This window comes from Narcine bancroftii, chromosome 11 (assembly GCF_036971445.1).
Source record: "Narcine bancroftii isolate sNarBan1 chromosome 11, sNarBan1.hap1, whole genome shotgun sequence".
NCBI classification, from domain to species: Eukaryota; Metazoa; Chordata; class Chondrichthyes; order Torpediniformes; family Narcinidae; genus Narcine; species Narcine bancroftii.
The window spans coordinates 105204609-105226789 of NC_091479.1; the positions used below are offsets into that span (position 1 = coordinate 105204609).

At 46.0% G+C, this 22181-nt stretch overlaps 1 protein-coding gene across 2 annotated transcripts in view; it reads left to right on the top strand.

The window, feature by feature from the left end:
• The window catches only part of utp20 (UTP20 small subunit processome component), a 108329-nt gene that overhangs the window by 68232 nt on the left and 17916 nt on the right, over positions 1-22181 (top strand). For both annotated transcript variants that reach the window (XM_069904470.1, XM_069904469.1), the window contains exons 36-48: positions 720-875; positions 3974-4111; positions 5497-5634; positions 7854-7993; positions 9175-9263; positions 10034-10305; positions 11800-11939; positions 13153-13309; positions 13882-13980; positions 16078-16245; positions 18088-18254; positions 20045-20192; positions 21795-21911. In XM_069904470.1, coding sequence (XP_069760571.1) covers positions 720-875; positions 3974-4111; positions 5497-5634; positions 7854-7993; positions 9175-9263; positions 10034-10305; positions 11800-11939; positions 13153-13309; positions 13882-13980; positions 16078-16245; positions 18088-18254; positions 20045-20192; positions 21795-21911 — 1929 coding nt within the window. The remainder of the gene's footprint in view (positions 1-719; positions 876-3973; positions 4112-5496; positions 5635-7853; positions 7994-9174; positions 9264-10033; positions 10306-11799; positions 11940-13152; positions 13310-13881; positions 13981-16077; positions 16246-18087; positions 18255-20044; positions 20193-21794; positions 21912-22181) is intronic.

Sequence of the window (22181 nt, forward strand, 5' to 3'; positions counted from 1 at the left end):
ACACCCAGGCCCAATAAATCTGAATATATTGTGTTGATCATATAGTGGATGAAAATCTGTTCTAATTTGGGGTGACACACAAACTGCTGGAGAAACTCTGGGACAGGCAGCATATGTGGAAGGTGAAAGATGGTAAACGTTTCAGGCTGAAGCCCTTCACCAAGGACAGCAAGAACAGTGCAGACACCTGAATAAAAAAAATGTGGGAGGAGCACAGGGTACAGGGATTGGGGGAGGGGCAGGGGGCTAATTGCTCTTTCCAACCACCCCCACCTCACCTTTCTTCCCCCCTCACCTGCATTTACCTATCACCTGCCAGCCCATGCTTCCTCTTTCCTGCCTTTTTATTCAGGTATCTGCCTGATTCTTGTGTCCCTGATGAAGCATCGACTGTATCGCTTCCCACAGACACTTCCTGACCCACTGAGTCCCTCCAGCACTTTGTGTGTTGCTTCAGTTTTCCTCTTGTTTACCTCTTCCAATTTGTCTCTTTTCCTGTCTAAACATGACTTGGGGAACAGGATGCAGAGTAGTGGGGGCGGGGGATGGATTGTAACGTGAACTTAACTGAACAGCAATCAGACTTGCAGCCAAGTTGGGTGGCAGGTTGCTCGGCAGGGCCTGGCGTTGGCCCGTTTGCCTCAGACCCTGTTACCGGAGGCAGGGCTTCCCAACGCAATGTGCTCAGTGACTTTGTTTTTTCCTTGCAATTCTCTCAGCTGGGTGAGATGACACTAAGTGACAATGCAACGCTTTGCTTGTGTGCAATTATCCAACAAGTGGCTGCGACTGAAAGCTCGGATGAAGAGTACAAGGAGCTGATCTCCCGGACACTGCTTGACAACCTGAGGAGCGGTCTAAAGTCAAAGGTCGAGGTAAGGTAATGCCAAATCTGTGCAGGGTCAGACAAATGTCCATCACACCACGAAGCAAGTTCCAGAGGGGATTTCTGCTGATGAACAGATATGATTTCCATGGTATTTTTGTTGACTGTAAGGTGATGGACTCTACAGTGTTAGAATGATATAAACGTATTAACCAGATAGAGGATCACTTTAGGAAAGGATGTGCTAACTTTGGAGATGGTTCACAAAGATAATTCCAGGAATGAAAGGGTTGAGCATTTAACAGCTTTTAATTAATTTTTAAAAATTAGATATACAGCACAGCAACAGACCATTTCGGCCCACAAACCCATGCTGCCCAATTACACCTAATTGACCTAAACCCCCCCCCCCGGTACATTTTGAACGGTGGGAGGAAACTAGAGCCCCCGGGGAAACCCACGCTGACACAGGAAGAACGTTCAAACTCCTTATAGACAGCGTGGGATTCGAAAGCCAGTCCTGATCGCTGGCGCTGTAACAGCATTGTGCTAACTGCTACACCAGCTGTGCCATTCTTGGCCTGTACTTGTTGGAGTTTGGGAGAATGAGAGGAGATCTCAGTGAAACATTACAAATCTTGAAAAGCATGGACAGAGTAGATGTAGAAAGGTTGTTTCTCTACGGTGGGAGAGTCTAGGACAAGAGGCCACAACGTCAGGATTGAAGGGTGTCCACTTAGAACAAAGATGCAGAGAAATTTCTCCACCCAGAGGGCGGTGAATCTGAGGAATTTGTTGCCACAGGTGGTTGTAGAGACCGGGACATTGGGTCTATTTAAGGAAGAGATTGATAGGTTCTTGGTTAGCCAGCGCATCAAAAGTTATGGGGAGAAGGCCAGGGAGTGAGGCTAATGGATCAGCTCATGATTAAGTTGGGGGGGGGGGGGGGGAGCGCAGACTCAATGGACTGAATTTTTACTCCTAGGTCTTATTGTCTAAACTCTTGAACTCATAGCAGAATCATTCTTTCAGAAATGAATCATCATTTTTCTGGCTACTCAATTCCCATCAGAATCTCTACTTGTCACAAACTACACTGTAGCTTGGATCAGTTTATGCCTTCACGGGCAAAGAAGCATTGCCCCAAAGGAGGAACCATTTGGCCCATTGAACCCTCACTGGTTCTCTGCAGGGGTTGTTCAATCAATTCCATTTCCCAATGCTGTTCTGCTGTTCCCATAGAATCTCTGCAATGTATTCTCTGCGTCAGATCCACTGATTTCCATTACAACTGCATTCACGCCTGCTCCATTAATAAATTCAAGGCCGGAACTGCGGTGTGAAAATGTTTTCGCCAGTGCAACCTGGCAAATTTTAGTTACTCATTTTCAGAATGCATTTATTTTGGATTAATATTTCCTTCCCCTTGGGCAGAGGTGGTGGTGAGTGTGTGATTTTTAAACTACTGCTCTCTGTGTGGACTGAAGTAGTCCAGTCTGTTGATGGGCTACGGAGTTCTAGAATGTGACCCCAATGACAATGCAGAAACTGAGATACATTTCTGGTTTTGGCTGCTGCATGACCTTGAGGGGACTCCAGGGGGTTAGCCATCCTGGGCACCTGCTGCCCTTGGTCTTTGAAGTGATGTAGGGCACAGGTTTGGGAGCAATTAACAAGGGATCAGTGGCTAATTGCCAGGGTACATGTAGCAGTCCAGTTCATTGGCCGCTCTCTCGTCAAGTCACCTTTTCGTTCATACCATGTTGGTACAGTAAAAACGAGGTAGCGTTTCTCCAAGACCATGGAGGAGATTTACAGAAGTATAGGTTAGAATTGAAGTTAAAATATTAAGCCGTCTACAGTAAAAGTCCACGGAGGGTTGTTTCCAACTCTAGACATAAGAACCCAAGTGCTATGGAACCTACTTCCGAATGTAGAAGGAAGAACAGTTTACTTGAGGGGTGTGTGGAGTCCTTCACAATGTTTATTGCTTTTCACCTGCATTGAGTGTTGTAGATGTCTGTCATGTAAAAAGACACTAAAAGCAGGATCTCACTACCAGACACATTTTCCCCTTTCCTCCCTTCTCTGCCTTCTGTAGGGACCGCTTCCCCCCCTCCCCCACCCCATATCTCCCTTGTGCTCTCATCCCTCCCGACTAATCATTGCCCATCCCTGCACTTTCCCCTATGGCTGCACGAGGTGGCACACTTGCACCCACACCTCCTCCCTCGCCTCAGGGGCCTCAAACAGGTCTTTCAAGTGAAGCAACACATGTATCTGCAGGATTGATTTGGTGCTCCTCTGTGGCCTTCTCTACATCAGAGAGACTGGGTGTAGAGTGGGAGAATATTTCACTGAGCACCTTTGCTCTGTCTGCACCAGGGACAGGGACCTCCCAGTGACCTACCATTTCAGTGTGTCCCACTCACATGGCCTTGTGTACTGTCCCACCAAGACCACCCATAAACTGGAGGAACAGCCAGATGGCATTAACATAGACTTCTCTGGTTTCTGCTAACCTGCTCTCCTCTTCTCCTCCTCCCACCCCCCTCCTTCCCTTCCCCATGTCAGCTCTCCACCCCCCCTTCCCTCTCTATTCACCCAGCCATCCCTCCTCCCTCTGTTTGTTGCGACCACAACTCCCCCTTACCCTTTTATTCTGATGCCTGCCGACATTTTTCCATACCTTGATGAAGGGCTCAAGCTTGAAGCACCAGTTCTGTATCTTTATCTTTGCTGTATGAAGGTCACTGTTTGACCTGCTGAGTTTCTCCAGCACTGTGTTTTTACTTTAATCCATTGAAGTTGCCAGGAATACAGGAGAAGCAACCTCTGCTCTTCTCTGAATAATGGCATTGGATCAGAGACCTCAGGGATCTCTGTCAGTCTAGATTTGTTGGGCTCAATTAATCCAAGACCCTCCCCACACCCCACACCCAGGCTTCGCTTCCTTGTTACTGGGATTAACACTGGGTTGTGTTAATCTGGCAAATGGATAATGGGGGTGGATCGATGAAGACAACTCAGGAGTTTGACAGGTTATTATTTCCCTGCATGTGGACTTCTTGTTAGAATTGTTCCTCACTGTTGTGAGTTTCATCTTTTCATTGTGTTGCCTTTTTCAGTTGCTTTGCTTTATTTCAGTGTGTTCAGCAAGAGTACACAACACTCCTGTGCTGTTTAATCCGTACATTTCCACAGCGTTCTGAGTTTCAGGACCTGGTTCAGCTAACAGACCCCGATCCAGAAGCGGACTTTTTCGAGATTATGAAACACATTCAGGTGCAGACCTTTTATTATATTAAAAATATATAATCAAGCTCAACACCAGGTTTAATTTGTGCTCAAGCAGGGATCAAATAAATTCAAAGTGCAGTGTTTATAAATATTATCAGCTGGAATTAGAAAATAAAGTAAGTGGTGTGATCTGTCAATGGTTTCAATAACTTGGTTTAAGCATTTTTTTGTCATTTGAATGTATCAGAAAGATGTATTTTTGAGAGTTTAGAAATAATTGATGCTGAGTTTACCAGATTTATCATAAGGCATCTGTAAGCTGCTTTAAAATGATTTGGAGCTGCTGGAGCAACGTACTGAACAGTTTCCTCATGTTGCCTTCTGCATCTCCATCGGAGCGTCCCGTCGATCCCATTGCTTCACTTATTTCCCTGTGACCTATCCTCTCTCTCACATGCCTCTGTTCACAACCCTGATTCTCATCCACCAACCTGCACTGAGGGGTTTACAGTAGTCAGCTCACCAGGCAACCCTCCCCTCCTTAGAATGTCAGGGAACCCAGAGTCCCCAGGGGAAACACATACGGTTACAAGGGAAAACTGCAAACTTCACACGGCGATCAGGATCAGTGGAGCTGTGACGTGGTTTCATTCCAGCTGTGCCACAACTCCTCCCACCTTCATTTACAACATTGATTTTTTTGTGAATTTTTAAATTTAGCTGTACAGCACAGGAACAGACCATTTTGGCCCACGAGCCTGTACTGCCCAATTTCACCTGATAGATCAACACCCCCAGTACGTTTTAAAGGGTGGGAGGAAACCCAAGCAGACACCGGGAGGACATACAATCTCATTACAGACAGTGCGGGATTTGAAATTTGGTCCCAGCGCTGTAACAACATTGTGCTAACCATTACGTTAACCAAGCCACCCTGTATAATTATTGTGGAGTTGGTGTTCATAATGTACAGCAACAACAGACTGGAAGGGCTGTGGTGGTTTGTAAAAGTTCCTATGATAAATGATTGGGGCATTGAGCAGGTAAATCCACCCATCACACAGTTACACTCACAAGAGTGTTTCTGACGGGCTGGACAACATCATGACCTGTGGAATGCAAAGTTAGTGATTGCCTGTGGAATGTTCTTGTGTTCTAGTGAAGTTGTTTGAAGCTGGTCGGGGCACCAAGCAGAACAACCCTCTCTTTGAAGTGATGCTGATGGACGTTATGGGTACACTCGGAGGCTGGATTTCAGCTTCCATAGTGGTCACTGGCTGCCCTTTGCAGGGCTGGCCCAGTGTGATTCCAACTGGTCTATGTGGAAATGCACACTGCCTTTGCCTGCGTCACCGTCTCAGGAACAGGCTTAATAATTAAAACAGTTTGGGATTCTGTCGGTCGGTTAATTTCCCCCTTTGGATGTTTAGATCCACAGACGAGCTCGTGCCTTGAGAAAACTTGCAAAGCACCTGGACGAGGGGAAAGTCACCCTTTCTTCCAGATCCCTGATGAACTATATCATGCCTTATGCTACATCAGTATTGTTCAATGAAAAAATGTTGAAGGTAAGCAGATTTTCCTAAAAGGTGGTGGGAGGCTATTCAGTCCTCCCATACTGTTTCCCCATTCACATAGATCATGGTTAATTAACCACATCTATGATGGAGAGAAAACTGGTTCCAAATCAATACAAGGAATCTGAAGATCTTTGCGGAGTAGGGGCGTTACACTGGGAGAAGGAAGGAAGGGAGCATGAGGTCCAGGATCAGCCCTTCAGTCATCAGTCACTCATTCACCTTTTCTGCAAGCATGTGCCCCAGGATAGGATTCCAACATGACCCGCATATCAAACTTCATCGGCATCATCTTCCCGAAAGTATAATATCATCCAACTCCACAGCTTTTATTTCTTGACTGGACTGAAATGTTTCGACACAATAATGTCAAAGGATCCTTTTGATTCGACCAATCTCTGTCATTCCCTCCAAGGGTCATTGTATTCAACAGGTCCATTGTTAGAAGCCACATTACCTCCGACCATCTGTGTTCATGGACCCATCCACTGTCCCTGTATTCGTGTAGAGGTACATTGTTGCAGGGATGTGCCTCTGCCCCCCTTTTCCAGACACTGCCCATTTGGAATGTAGATTTCCATCAGTATTTGTTATATTTTTTGTAATTCTTTATTTATCGCACTATGAACCATACCATATACAGATTCATCTCTTTAAATATTCACAGTGACATTTTCTCTTTTTTTCCCCCCATCCCTCCCTTCCCCCTTCCCACCCCCCTCCAAAACAGTAAATATTGGACATATAAAATACAATAAAACAATATCTTTATACAAAAGGAATACAAACAGAAAAGACATATCATGGTATTTGTTACCTTTGAGGGAAAGTTTCAGTGGCCTGCCAAATCTGCTCCTCAATGATAGGAAATGGGTCAGAGATGGACATTTGCAGGAAAGATGTGGAATCTATGGAGAGTGGCAGAGAAGATTTACCAGGACGTTGTATGGATTGGAAAATGTCTAATGAGGCAAGGTCAGCAGAGCTTTATGGAGCGAAGAAGGATGAGAGGAGACTTGATAGAGGTCTACAAGATGATGAGAAGAGATAGATAGGAGAGAAAACTGATTCTGAATCAGCACAAGGAATCTGAAGATCTTTTTGGCATAGGGGCGTTACACTGGGAGAAGGAAGGGAGCTTAAGGCCTAGGAACAGCCAATGCAGAGCGGGAGTAGCAAACACCAGAGGACATCTGTACAAGGGGAAGGGAGGGAAGTTTCTGGGAGACGTCAGGGGCAAGTTATTTTTACATAGAGAGATGTGGGGGCCTGGAAGGCCTTGCCAGGGGTGATGGTGGCGGCTGGAACAATAGGGGCATTTAAAATACTCTTTGGTATATGGATGAAAGAAAATAGAGGCTTTAGTTCTGGGATTCCTAGGGTCAGTCTATACAGGTTGGCACAACATTGTGGGCTGAAAGGCCTGTACTATAATGTTTTATATGGTTTGTTCTGCTACATTTTACCCCAATATCCTTAGGGCTCTTAGAATATAACCCCATGACTGTTACAGTTATTTTGTTCTAATCACCTGCTTTGATCCCTTAAATCCTTAACATCCTTCCCCCTGTTCTGATCTCCCCCACCAGAGAATTTTGTTTCTGTCTATCAACCCTGCTGATTCATTTAATCATCCTGAAGACTTTAATTAGATCCCCCTTTAATCTTTCAGTCATGGAGCAGAGACCAAGGCTCTTCAACCTGCTCTCGAAAGCTGAACCTTTCTGCCCCAGTGTTATTCTGCTGCACCAGTGCCTCCTTCCTGAGCTCTGACGTCAGGAACGGAGGCCATTGCTGCAGAAGTAGTCACAGAGAGGCTGGATAATTTCTCCAGTAAAGGGCTGGCTAACCGTCTCAGGTGGGCCTTCTTTAATCAGAGCTGGATTTTAAAGACCAAGCACTGGAATGGGGTAAAGTGGATGGATGTCGGATTGGGAGTTCAGAGTCAAATGATAAGCTAGAGAGATGACCCTCTGGAATTTTCTACTGCAGGAAGCAGTTCAAGCCAAAACATTAACTATATCCCAGAAAGGCGTTGGATGTTTTTTTTTAAGGGCTAAAGGACGCGGGGAGGAAGATGGAGCATGGGGGTTGGGTTTGGATGACCAACTGTTGGAACAGGTCTGAAAGGATCCAGCTGTGTCATAAATTTTAACCAAGCCGAGGTTATTCACTCTTTTCTGCTTTTCTTTCTCTTCAAAATACTTCAGCATGAGAACATGATCTCGGCTTCAGTGGAACTTGTGGGAGCTGCATGCAATCACTTGTCCTGGTCACCATACACATATCAACTGAAGCGCTACATTCACGTTCTACAGACTGGAGAGATCGCTCAGAAACTGGCTGTCAGGTGTGTAGTGGGAAGAATGTAGTGATTGATGCGATGCAGTAAGGTAATTTAACCCTTGCTCTACCCTCGTTCGTGGGTCAGGAGAAACATTGGGAGGAAAAAGTCATTGCACCAAACCAGCTGTTGCACAGCACATGCACCCAACCTTTTCCCAAAGACCTTTGGAGGAATTTCTTCATCCAAAAGGTGATAAATCTGCAATGTGTTGCCACAGGCAGTTGTGGAGGCCAGGCTATTAGGTGTATTTAAGACAGAGATTGACAGGTTCTTGATTAGCTGGGCGGGTCAGTGGACTGAGGGAAGGATCATTGAGATGCAATCTGCACCGCGTTAATCTGGTGCCCCTGTTTTTGCATCAAACCTCTAATTCTGCAAAAGGATGGATACCAGTTAGAAATTTGTAGGTGACACCAACTGTAAAGGCAAACGAGTCTGTGGAATTTGACAGGCGTAGTTTAATGTGGAGAAATGTCAGGTGTTACAATTAGTAAGGAAGAATGAGATGTGCAATGTTTGCCAGGAGTACAAGGAGAGTCGTGCGTGGAATAGAAGCATGTGGATCGCATGCAGGCGGCTTGGGCCTCAGGTACAGCTGAATTCAAAAGAATGAGAGGAGATCATATAGAGACATATAAAATTATGAAAGGGATAGATAAGATAGAGGCAGGAAAATTGTTTTCACTGGGAGGTGAGACCAGAACTAGGAGACACATCTCCGTCTTAAATCTGTGAATCTTGAGGCTGAGGAGAAACGTTTTCCCAGAGGGTCGTGAATCTGTGGAATTCTCTGCCCAGGGGTTGAGGTGACTTCATTAAACATATTTAAGGTTCAGTTCAATAGATTTTTAAATAAAAAAAAGGAATTAAGGGATATGGGGAAAAGGCAGGTCGGTGGAGATGAGCCATGATCTCATTGAATGGTGAAGCAGGCTCAACGGGCCGGATGGCCGACTCCTGCTCCTATTTCTTATGTTCTAATTAATTTTTCTGTATCAGTCAATTAGTTTATATTTCTTTTTTATTTATATTTCTCTTTTGTGTACGTATCCTTTTTCTTGAGAACAGTTTACATTTACTGATGTCTAAATTCCATTGTGCCTGCAGGAAAAGGAATCTCAGGGTTGTATGAGATGCCGTGTCTGTACTCTGACAATAAATCTGAACTTTGCCCTTTCCAACAGTTTGCTGCTGTCGGTTCTGGAAGCCTTTCACTTTGACCCAGAGAGCCTGAGGAAGAAATTTGAAGCAGTTCAAGCCACGGAAGATGAAAGTAGGTATTTTGTAGACTCCCGAGAAGCAGTGACCTGGAGTTATGGGGGGACATCACGCTGCCTCAAGAATGCTCCCAACATACAAATCCCACACCCTGGTCAGTCTCTTGTCACCCTTCCAGTGACATCTTGTGTGTTCAATATACTTGTTGATGAGTTTAATGTACATGCTGAACCTTCGTAGATGGTTTAGCCACAACTGGAGCACTGTGTCAATACTCTGTACTCTAGGGTTTTGGAGAGGATGTCGAAGGGAGTTACTGGAAAGATTGCAAGGCTGATGGACCAGTTCTGCGGAGGAAGTGGGGCTGTTCTTGGAACTGAGGAGGGTGGGAAAATCAGGAAGGTCAGGAACCAGGGAACGCAGAGTGAAGGTGATTGGCAAAAAGAACCAAGAATGGCATTTGTTTGACATAGTGAGTGCTGGTAACCTGAATCGCAGTCAGGGAACAGAGGAGGTAGGTTTATTTCTTTCAGAAGGAAGGTGGATTTGTCTGGAAGGGAAAGGATTGTGGAGCTGTAGGGAGAGGGTGGATGTGAGGGATACAGCAGGTTCCCCTTATGTAAGACTTGAATGTTTTCACTCAGAAGATGGTCTGTGTCTGGAACGAGCTGCCAGAGAAACTGAAGAAGTGAATACAGAGCATTCCTGAGACATTAGATAGGAAGGGTTTATCAGAGGATATGGACCAAATACTTGGTTGTTCCATGCTGTATTGCTCTAACTCTATTTTCCTTCTGCTGTTCCTGACCTCCTCCTACTCCGCAGCTGCTGTGGCAGGTGGTGAGGAAGATGTGACTGAAGCCATGGAATTGAACAATGTTGATGGAGAAGAAAAGGTAGAAGTTGCTGAAGGTTTGGATGGAGAAGGCATGGGATGTGTTGAGGTTGCTGAGGAATGCACCCCAGCAGTGGCGGTGAAGAAATCTGTCGTCTTTCAGCCCAGGAGTAAGCAGGAGCTCGAAAACCTCATCAGGCACATTCAAGACTCGGTCACCGACAGCATTCTGCCTAGGCTGCAGAATTGCTTAATTGCCAAGGTGAATTCCCACATAGTCTTTATTCTCCTGCTCCCCTCAGTCTCCTTCACCCTGCCTCTCCCCACGTCATTCTCATCCTTTCATAAGTTGTCTCTCTCTCCACCCCATGTCCCTCCCACTTCCTTCCCCCCCCCCCCACCCCAAGGTTCAAGATTCCTTTATTGTGTGGACACAAAATTAGTTTCCCTTCGTCCATAAAAGCACACACAGAGACACCACTTGTCCAGCGCCCTTATCAAGACGAGAGAGAGAGAGGGAGAGAGAGAGAGAGAGGAGCAAAAGAGATTTCCCTCAGATACCAAGGGTTCATGGATCTTGCTGCCTCCTCTACACCCAGCAGGAACCTGCCCTAATCATTGGGTGACGTGATAGTGCAATGTTACCGCATTAGTGACCCGGGTTCGAATCCGGTGCTGTCTGCAATGAGTTTGTGCATTCTCCCCAAGTCTGGGGGTTCCAGTTTCCTCCCACCCTTCAAAAAACATACAGGCCCTGTAGGTTCATTGGTGTATTTGGGCAGTACGGGCTCGTGGGCTGGAAGGGCCTGTTACTGTGCTGGATGACTAAATTTCAAAATCAAATTACTGTATATTTTGGCATATAAGATGACCTTCAGGTAAGTTGGGTCATCATTTTCAATGCGAATTTCATGGTTTTATTATATATTGGGCAAATAAGATGACCTGCCAATGTTCTGAAAGGAACATGCTGGAGACTGGTGCCAAAGCCTCCCAGCAACACCCCAAACTTTGTTACAAAACCCCACTCGCCAAGTAACAAAGCTGTAAGTTAAGATGCCAAATGGAGCTGGGTCCAAGTCTTCAGCATTTGGCTGCAGCGGGAGTCGACATCAGTAACACCATTCTCAACCTCGGGTGTGGTGCCGTCCGCTTTGAAGAAGTCACTGCCCAAGTGTGCTCGGTGCAGGAACCACGGCTACATGTCGGCTTGGGGGGGGGGCGGAAATCGGTTCCCCAGCAGGAGCCAGGACCTCAGGGTATACAATTGTAAAATGTGTGGGTGGGTTATGATGGCGTCAGTGGTGGGGAGGTGATTCGGGTCGTCTTATACAACGATTCTATGTCGAGCGGGTTTTTTTTTAGTTGAATTTAAGATCTTATTTTTGTATCTGGCATATAAGACCACCCCTGATATTTGAGCGTTTCAAGGGTCATCTTGTATGCCAAAATGTACGGTAACTGCTCTACCACAAAAAGACCTGTCTTATACTATATGTGTGAACTTTTATTATTTATTTAAATTTCTTTCCATGCAGTAATTTAATGTTCACTGTTAAACAAAGTTCTTGATTGGCTGCAGCAGGTTATAATTTCAGCCGTATGTGCATTATACTTGTGTGCGTGACAATAAACTCCTCATTATCCTGTGACCTCCCTACCTGCCGTGGTCTCCTATCCATTCACAACTCTCCGTGCCCACTTTCCCCTCTCCCCACAGCTCTGTTTCCAATAAGTTTATTGCTTTATTTTACAGGTTAAAAGAGACGAACATCACAAGTTGGTGAAATCAAAACTGGTTAATGATGAGGAGCTGGTGCGGATTCCCATCGCGTTTGCCGTCGTTAAACTGATGCAGACACTTCCCAAGGAGATCATGGAGAACAACTTGCCCAAGTATAACCACAGACTGTATTTCAGCCTTTGCTGCTCTGAGACAGTGTCTGAAGGAGGGATGTTGTGGGAAACTCTTTATTCAGAGCCCAAAACAACACTCTTACCCTCATTGTCCACTCCCAACCCCCTGCACTATGTAACATCACATTATTTTTTCCCCTAACTCCAACTGTGAATATTTATCCAGATTGTTGTCTTTTAATTTCATATTTTACATAGATGCTGCAGCAGGAAGTCCAGTGAATCAGTACATTGTACTTGAGCGTTGACCTTCCACCCACTACACAAATCCGTCCTCAGACCCCCCCACCCCATGAACCTGCCCAGTGAAGTTTGTTTCCCTCGAGGACAATTATGCTGGTTAATGGGCTGAAGTCTGGAGATTGGTTGAGACTTGCTTTTAATCCCACTGTGGCAGCTGGGAATGAAATCCAAGTAAATCCTATAAATCTGGAATACACGAATCCACTGATTGTTGTAAAATCCACCAAGCTCACTGAAATCCACCAGTGGAGGAAATCTGCCTTCGTCGTCCATTCTATATGAGAAGCAGGAGTCGATCATGTGGCCCATTGAGCCTGCTCCACTGTTCAATGTGATCACGGCTGATCTGGCTGTGGACTCCACTGCACTGTTCCCCAGAAGCTTTAATTCCCCCTAATGTGCAGAAACGCCTTTAAATACATTTAATATATGGCAGCCTCTGTAGTTAATCACCGTGCGGTTGCTTTTAGCTGCCCCCTCAGTTCAGGGGCAATGTGGGATGGGCAGTAGATGTTGGCACTGGCATCCTATTAAACTGAATAAATAGAAGCTCTCCCAGTTCACCTCCTGCCTCAGCTTGCCCCATTGACAAGCCTTTGATACTATGTTGATCAGTACTGTGCTTGTATTCTAAGGGTCTTCAAACGTTGCAGATAGAAGTATTTTAGATTTTAAAACCCCTATTCTTGTCAGCACCTACTGTGGTCCTGATGTGGAAGCATGCCCTGATGTGACTGGTGTCGCTGTGAAGATTAACAGTTTGATTGTAATTAAACTGTGTTTTGGCTTTTTAATGGGCCTTACACCGGACTTGGAGGTGCTGGGAGCAAGTGATACGATATTTGGTGTTCATTAATAGTGACTGTACGATTCTGGAGTGTGGGTGGGGATGTTGTTGTGGGACAAAAGTTGTTTATTTACGGGGTTTTCTCTGCTCCCTTCCATTCAGCATCCTCATTAACATCTGTATGATGTTACGAAACCGAGCTCAGGAGATCAGAGACCCCGCTCGCAATACCCTGATCAAAATAATGGAGACTTTGGGTCCAAGGTACCTCCTCTACCTTCTCAAGGAGATGCAGTCAACGTTAACCAAGGGCTATCAGGTAATGTGTGCTATTGATGTTAGGTATGCAGTATCGTTAAATCTACAGGTCCATTGAGCCCAGTTCCTCCCTAGGCACTGCCACTTGTTCTCTTCACCATTTTCTTCCATTCCAGTCAACTGTGTTGGTACACTTCTCCATGGTCTTTCTCAGCCATGCCTCGGAAAGATGATCAAAAGTTTCTCTCAAACATTTAACTGTTATAGTTCAGTTGAAAAGTCTAAAAAATCAATTAAAAGGAAAGAAAACCTAACAGTTTCCCTGCCCTTTTCCATCCAGGATGGTGCAGGTGGGATGGACATCCTGTGCCCACTATCTCTGACAGAAAACCAAGAGGGGAAATGTGCTCTGCTTGTTGCCTCCAGGTTTCCTCCCTCCTGTGGTTGGGGATAGGGAGGGAAAGGGGCCACAATGAAACAATGCCTTTATATTGAAGACTGGTTGAGAATGGTGAAGTGTAATTAATGGAAGGATTGAAATGCTGCCTGTGGTGCAGGGTTTGTATCGTTGGTCCCTAGACTGTGTGGTATAGTTTCTGCTCTCTTGGTAACAACCGTTTCCTGTCTTACCAGGTTCATGTTTTAACCTATACAGTCTACACGGTGTTAAAGGGTCTCATGCCAAAACTGAGCAGTAGCGATTTGGACCCTTGCATCGATAACTTGGTTGAGGTAAGTGTTTATTCAGTGGAAAAATTGAAAAATCTTCAAATGCCTCTGGGTATGGAGAGAGGAATAAAAACACAAATGCTGGAGGAACTCAGCAGGTCTCACAGCGTCCATAGGAGGTATAGATATATTATCGATGTTTTGGGCCTGAGCCCTTCTGAACAGAAGAATACCCCCATCCGTGGGGATTCATCCACAAGGTCCATGTTCCAATGCATTGTGGATGAATTGATTGTTGTCATATGTACTGAGATATAGTGGAAAAAGCTTCAGAATGCTACCTAGGCAAGAGGACACCTACTCATGCAGCAAGTAGTACAATAAAAGTGCAGGGTGTGTGGTTACAGTGAATCAAGGTTCAGGACATGTACAAAGTCAAAGCGCAGAAGATTTACCAGTGAGGTCCATTTAAGAAGTGATAACAGCGGGGAAGAAACTGGAGACCGTGTTCTCAAGCTGGCTTATTGACTGTCTGAGGGAAGCTGGAGAGTGTGATTGGGGTGAGATGTGCTTTTTACTGCGTTGGCAATAATGACAGTCAGAGACCCCTGAAATGGAAACACTGGTAAATTTAGTGGTGAAGAAGGCTTGCGGGGTGTACGGTTCATCCATGTGGGCACAGAATTTGAGCATGGATGAGCAGTATAGACCTTTGTTCGATCACAGCTGAGACATTGCAATTCTGATCACTGTTACTGCAGGAAGGATGTGTTAGTGCAGAGGCAAATCATCAGGCTTTGTCTGGATTGGAGTTTTTCAGTTACAAGGAGAGAATGGCCAGGCCGGGCTTACTTTCCCAGGAGCAGAGAGATTAGGTATTACCTGGTTGAAGTATATAAAATTGAGGAAAATAGAGGGTAAGAGTCTGTGACCCAGTTTGAGTTGATCTAAAACAAGACAGTCCAGGTTAGAGTTAACCCACAGTGAGAGGAGTCTGGGATGGAATGTGTGAGTGATGGTGGAGCAGAGATACCATTGAGTTGATGAGCACTTGAATCAAGAAGACGGAAAACAGCTCGATGAGATGAGTGTCAATAAGGGGCGGCACGGTTAGTGCAGCGCTGTTACTGTGCCAGCGATCGGGTTCCGATCCAACGCAGTCCATAGGAGTTTGTTCATTCTCCGGGTGCTCCGGTTTCCTCCCACCCTTCAAAAACGTACAGGTTTTTCGGTTAATTAGGTCTAATTGGGCGGCACAGCTCGTGGGCTGAAAAGGCCTGTTTCTCTGCTGTGGGATCCTACTACTCTATGAATTAAAGCCATTGTAAGAGGCGAGAGCCAATTTGCTTTCAGCTACAAATATTAACTTTATGATGCCTTTTTGGCCATGGTTATTGTCATTCAATGTAAAAACTGACCCTTGGCCCAACGCCCACGCTTACCAAAGTGTCCCACCTACCCGTGTCTGGTCCATATCCCTTGAAGCCCATCCTATCTATTTATCTGTTTAACATTATGTTCATGATAAATAATGCCCAGGTCCCCAGTGGTAACACACCAACTCTCTGCTGTAGAAGGGCTATGGAAATTCGGGTGTAAAGCTGAGAGGGTGGGGGGGGGGGGGGTTCCTTGGTTCTCAGCTCGTATGAAAGATGGACTATTCTAACAGTGGGTCCCTCCCTGAGCACCCCCTGTTCATCGAGGTGACGTGGCCCTCTGCATTGCCAAACTGCGAAATGAGGGGGGTCCAGAATGGGAAATGAACTGAAACAAGGGAGGTCACTCCAGCCTGCATCAGGGGGATGGTCATAGACTCTTCCCCAGGGTAGGGGAATCAAAAACTGGAGGGCATGGATATAAGGTGACAAGGGAAATATTTAAAAAGGACACCTCTTCAAGCAGAGGGCACTCGCTGGGCCCATGTGAAATTATCTGCCAGAGAAGGAGACAACGTTCAAAAGGCATTTGGACCATTGCATGGGGTAGGGAGGGTTTGGACAGATATGGGCAGATGGGACCAGCTCAGCTAGGCGGCCTGCTCATGTTGGGCCGAAGAGCCGCTCCCAAACCATTCAGCGTTCTTCTGTTATCCACTGTTAAACATTGAGTGGTGTGTAATTCGGAGACAATAATCATGTAATGCTCTCTCTCTCTGTCCAGATTTTTAACTATGAACTGTTTGGTAAAATCGCTGAAGAAAAGGAAGTGAAAGGCATTGTGTGCAAATTGATGGAAGCAAAGAAGAGCAAAAGTTACGATTCGTACGAGATTCTAGGGCAGTTTGTCGGAAAAGGCCAGGTAGCGAGGCTGATCCTTCCACTGAAAGAGGTAACTCCTGTTCAAAATAATATCCATGCATCTGTTCCTCCGGTAAACTAATGCTTCTGCACAGACTGATGTGCCATTGGTTGGTGCATTGCTTTCTGCTAAATGTTGACTCATGTCTGTGGCATAATGGTAGATAAACATCACTAGCTTGGACAGCCGGAGCGAGCTGAGCTGAAAGGGCTGCTCCTTGCTCTGCCCAAGAGCTTGTTTTGCTGTTTGAGATGGAATTGGGAAGGGTGAGAAGTTGCATGCTGTCTTCTGCAGCCTGCATTTACCTTGCTACTGTTCACAGAGCAGAAGTGATTGGAGAAATAACCACATCATTTGATTATTAAAATTCAGAGCTAAAACACTGCAGATCCTGACAATCTGAAATAAAAACCGAGGTGAAAAAATGTTGGAAATATTCAGCAAGTCCAGCAACAACTTTGGAAAGAGAACATTTCACGTCAAAAATCTTTCGTCACCGTTACCTCCGTCCAGGCCTGTGTTGGGAGCTGATTGAAATAGTTACGTTAGAAATTATTGAGTATCAGCTTGCATTGATCAGCCTTCCCTCCCATTGCAGTAGCATCCCCCCACCCCCCCGCATTCCTTCCCCCAGGTTCTCCTTGCAGTCGTACAGCACAGAAACAGGCCCTTCAGCCCATAGTCTCTGTGCTAGCCTTTATCCTTTCCCTGTATTTGGCCTGTACCTTGACTGAATGCTTGAACGTTGAGTTCCTGTTACCATCCACTCAGATACCAGTCATCCTCTGGGTGAAAAATCTCTTTCTCAATGTTTCCAGCTTCCTTATACCTGTGCCCTCTAGTTCTGGTTGCACCTGTTGTGGGGAACAGATGTGCCTGGTCTGCAATTCCACAGGGTAATGTCGTAAGACATAGGAGCAGAAATTGGCTATTTAGTCTGCCCCTACCATTTAATCATGAGCTGATCCATTCTCCCACTCGGCCCCACTGCCCGGTCTTCTCTCCGTAACCTTTGATGTTCTGGCTAATCAAATACCTATTAATCTCTTAAATACATCCATTGACCCAGCCTCCACAGATTCACCACCCTCTAGCAGAAGAAATTCCTCCTCATCTCTGTTCTAAGTGGACGCCCTTCAATCCTGAAGTTGTGCCCTCTGGTCCTAGACTCTTTCCCCCCACCCCCCCCAGGTTTTGTTTTCCTCCAGTATTGATGTGGGAGTACCATTCATCACATTGATTTGCATCGTTCCACAACCATGAGGCCATCTATGAATGATGAATAATCGTTGAATCCCACACCTCTTCAAACACCAGCGGGTCCTTGCCTCTCCTTTTTCCGTAATTCCTTTTAGTTCTCCAATCCCCCAGGATTTTCTCTGCTCCCACTTCTCACACTTTGTCCTCTTGCACTTCTCTCACCCCTGCAGTGAGTCAGCTTACAGCTCCCTGGCATCTGAGCTCTGAAATCCACCCCAAAGCCCCCCCCCCAATACAGTGCATGCATCTTGTGCATTTAGACAGGTAAATAGATAGAAAGGGTTTAGAGCAGCCATTCTCAATGAGTGCCATATGGCTGCCCTGGGGCCACAGCACATTAAAGAGGGGCATGGACTGAAATCATAAAATATTTTGTTTTTTATGTAGTCAATAGGAGAGAAGTACAGAAGAAACCAACTAAACTTCACTGCTTCACAGGGAAGAGGCCTATAAACTTTGTGCAGAGTGCTAAGGGCCCCAAAGCCTAAAAAGAGGATTGAGAATGCCTGCCTTAGAGTGGTATAGGCCAAATGGGATGAGTTTGGTTGGCATGGGCAAGTTGGGCTGAAGGGCCTGTTTCTGTGCTGACGAGCTCTCTGTTTTACATTCCAGATTCTGGAGAACACCACCAGCCTGAAGCAAGCTCGCAAGGTTCATGAAACATTCCGGCGAATCGTGTCTGGTCTGTTGCTGAATGATGACATGCCAGCAGATGCCCTCCTCCTGCTGAGCCATGGACTGGTGACAGAGAGTTTACCATTGATGATGAAGAAGATCAAGTAAGCCACCCTGGTTTGGAGCATTTGTTTAACGAGCATAAGTGTTTCAGATGATTGAACCCATGGGTGCAGTTAAGCAGTGGCTTGGTCACTGGCCTGCACACCAGCCTCTACTATTGTTTGAGAGATATGGTTAAATAAATTAGGAGTTAAAAAATCTGGCACAAATTATGATGAGTTTCCAAACATCAATGGGAGCTGGAAATCTAAATTCTGTTCAAAAAAAATTCTAGAGTTTAAATCTAACATAAATAATGGGAATTGTTCATTGATGTTGATGGCTGTCCAGACCACACCAATGTGGCTCGTAACAGATTGGTGACATGAGGCTGGTAATAAACGCAGGTTGAGGGGGAACTGTGAAGGCTGTGCCAACAATGGCTGCCTCCTGAGGAGGAATTAAAAAACATCTCTCTGCAACGTTGATTGGTGAGAGCTTCCTGGGCTCAGTGCAATATAACCACTGTTCCCAGATTGTGCTCTGCCTCAAGAATGAGAACTCAAGAATGAGTGAGATGGACCAGGAGTCTGCCATCTGGCCCATGAAGACTGCTCAGTCATTCAATAAGATCATAGCTGATCTGCCCATGGACTCAGCTCCACTTCCACAGCCAATCCCAATGACACTTAATTTCCCTATTCCTCAAAAACATATGTCTTAAATACATTCACAGAGGCAGCTTCTACTGCTTCCTTTGGCAGAAGTTCCACAGATTCACTTCTCTCCTGGAGAAGCAGTTAGACCAGAGATATAGGAGCAGAAATAGGCCATTCATCCCATCGAGTCTGCCCTGTCGTTCAATCATGAGCTGATCCATTTTCCACTCAGTCCCACTGCCCGGCCTTCTCCCCATAACCTCTGATGCTCTGGCTAATCAAGAGCCTCTCAATCTCCATCAGCAGTCTTTAATCTACTTCCCTGAATCTTGAGGTGATGTTCCCAAGTTCTAGTCACACCTGCTATTGGAACTGACCTCCCTGCTTCCATCTTATCTATTCCTTTTGTGATTTTGTTCCTCACTATTTGATTTCCCTCTTGTCCTTCTCTAGTCCCAGGCTACTCGTAAGCCTCGCCCTCATTTCCAGAATCAACCTGAGAGACTGCAGACACTAGAATCTGGAGCCAAACTCCATCTGCTGGAAGAACACGGCAGGTCGAGCAGCAGCTGTGGCTGTGTGGTTCTGACCTAACAGGTGGACCCAGTGATACTACTCCATCTGCTGAGTTCCCCCCTGTGTTTTGGAGTTGATTCAGTTCACCTTGAAAATGTGGTGCAGCCACAAAGCTGCGCCACCCTGCTCCTCACCTCCCTGTGAACTAATGTCATTTCTCCTGACCCTCCTCGATTTCCGGATTCAGCAGGAAGAGGATCTTTGTTTCTGGCTGTTTAAAACTTCCTATCATACGACTGTTGTGACTTGACATTGGTGGTGGGAAGGTGAACCATTCACTGAGTTGGGTAGGTGAAGGCTATCTGGAAAGCTGGATAGACCTCAGGTGCCAGAGATGAAGTGAAGCACGAAAGTCTCCAGACACAGAAATGGTCCAAATCATCAGTTATATATCTTTTCCTCCAACCCCCAGTACTTTCGAAGGGTGGGAGGAAGTGGGAGCCCCCGGAGGAAACCCACGCAGATGTACAAACTCCTTACAGGGTTCAAACCCGGGTCGCTGGCGCTGTGATCATCTTTCTCCAGCATTTGTGTTTTCAGTGCCAGAGATGAAGTGGTGTTGAGAGAAGGGAAGTTTTGTGATGTTCTTTACACTGTTAATAAATGCCTTTTCGAAGGGGGAAAGAGCTGAGGCGTGAACCACCCCACCCCGGTTTGAAGCCCCAGAGCTGCCTTCTGCTGCCTCCTACACCGAGTCGGCAGGGAGAGAAAGCAGCTGTCAGTGCAAAGACCAACATGCACATCCTGGTGGACACTGGACTGAGGGTAAGTTCCTGCCTGCCTGGTGACTGGTGACTGGGCCATCCGGCTTATGGAAACGTTCTAGTGGCTGCTGGGAAAACTGAAAGCCCCGATACAGTGCAGTTGAGGTTGTACTGCTGTCTTCACTTAACTGAGTAGAGTTGGTGTTCAAAACCTGCCATTGATACTTGGGTGTTGAAATCTAGACTGCTGGGCCCAGGGCAGACTGATGGAGCGCCTCGGGGCCAGATGCAGCGTTAAATCCAGATTCTTGCAGGCGGATGGAAAAGATCCCAGCAACACCATTTTAAGGAGATTCTGCCTGGTGTCTTGACCAGTGCTGATCTCACATTGCTGAGGCATGGCCATGCTGTGTTCAAACTGGTGGATGATCATTCTGCATCTGTAAAATAAATGCTTTGTGGACTGTAAAACACACCCTGTTGTCCTGAGGTGGTAGACAAGCTGCCAGAGAATGGAAGGTGCAAGGTAACCTGATGTTAAGAAACACCAAAGCTTCCGATGCTGGGATCTTGAGTGAACGGTGAGAAGAGGGAGAGACTCAGTGGGTCAGCAGGCATCCAGGGGAAGAGGTAGCTAGCTAGCGTTTTGGTTCAGGACTCTTTATCACGACTGGACATTGAATTGGAGGAGATGATGTTGGGTGCTTTGCCGCTGTCCTGGTTACGTTATTTGCAGGGCTGCCTTGACTGAGTATGGAGAATGGTGACACCACAGAGTCTGAGATTCAAGGGATCTGTGACTCTTGGACTTGGGTCTTGGTCTTCCTTGCTGGTAAGGGATGTGGGCCTGGGAGCTCAAAGACTTTGGCTCCAAGGAGATTGAACAAACTTGAATTGTTTTCTCTGGAGCGTCAGAGGCCTGATCGGTTTATACTAATTATGAGAGGCACCGAGTGGATATAGCAATATGAGAGGGTATGGTTTTCAGGTGAGGGAGGAGAAGTTGTAAAGGAGATGCATAAGGCAAGCTTTTTTTACCCAAACAGTGGTAGGTGCTCTGATTTTGTTGTCAGGAGAGGTATAGAAGCAGTTTGAGGCATTTGGACAGACACAAAAGCCTGCAGGGGCTGAAGGGATACAGACCTTATACAGGCAGGTTTAAATTGACATCAAGGTTGATGCAGCTAAAGAGCCTGTTCCTCTGCTATGTTCTGGTAAGCAGATTAAATGGATGTGTGGTATGGTCCTGGTCTGTATGGAAGATTTAAGGGTCTTCTGATGGAGTCGGTCACTTGATTGGAGGGCTGATGCAGCATGTTAAAGGTCTGCCATTTAGGGGTGATGTCAGAAAGGATACAAGGGGAACAGATCAGAAATCTTCCCAGAGTGATGAACACTGCAGTGGATAGATATTGGTTCACCAAGGGCTGATGTGCAAAGCCAGGTCTCAATGAAGACCTGTTCCCAATTTACTTCCTTCTCTGGTTCAAGTCTCCTCTCCTCACCCCTCATCAGGATCAGTTCTCCCAGTGGAGTGTGTGGCCAGCTTTGTGGTCCCCAGGACCATTCCGATCGGCAAAAGATAATGTTCCAGAGCCTCTTGATGCTGTACAGTTTTGTAGTTCGAAGACATCCATTATTCATTTGTTTTGTCTTCACACAGTTGCTTCATTTGAGCTTGAAGAGATCGAGGGTGAATTGTTCATTTGAGCACATTTTGGAAATGATTGATCCATTTGTGCAGGTGTTAATAGACTGCCTTCAGTCCATGCATGTGAAGGTAAGCACCATCCACACTCATCCACTCACTCTTGGAGCTGCTCAGAACACAATGTTGCCCTGTGGGTTGTATCCTAGTCATCCTGCTTGGGTTTCATTGAATATTGTGAATGTAGTCCAAAAAGTAGATGCATTAATCTTTCAATTGGATTAAAATAAGTTCCCAGCACAAAATATGATGTTGAGGAAATGCTTCCACTTGCCGTATCACAGAGAGGCCAGCTGGCAGAGCTTTCCTCAGGGAAGGTTGCACAAGTGAGACTGCGGTTGT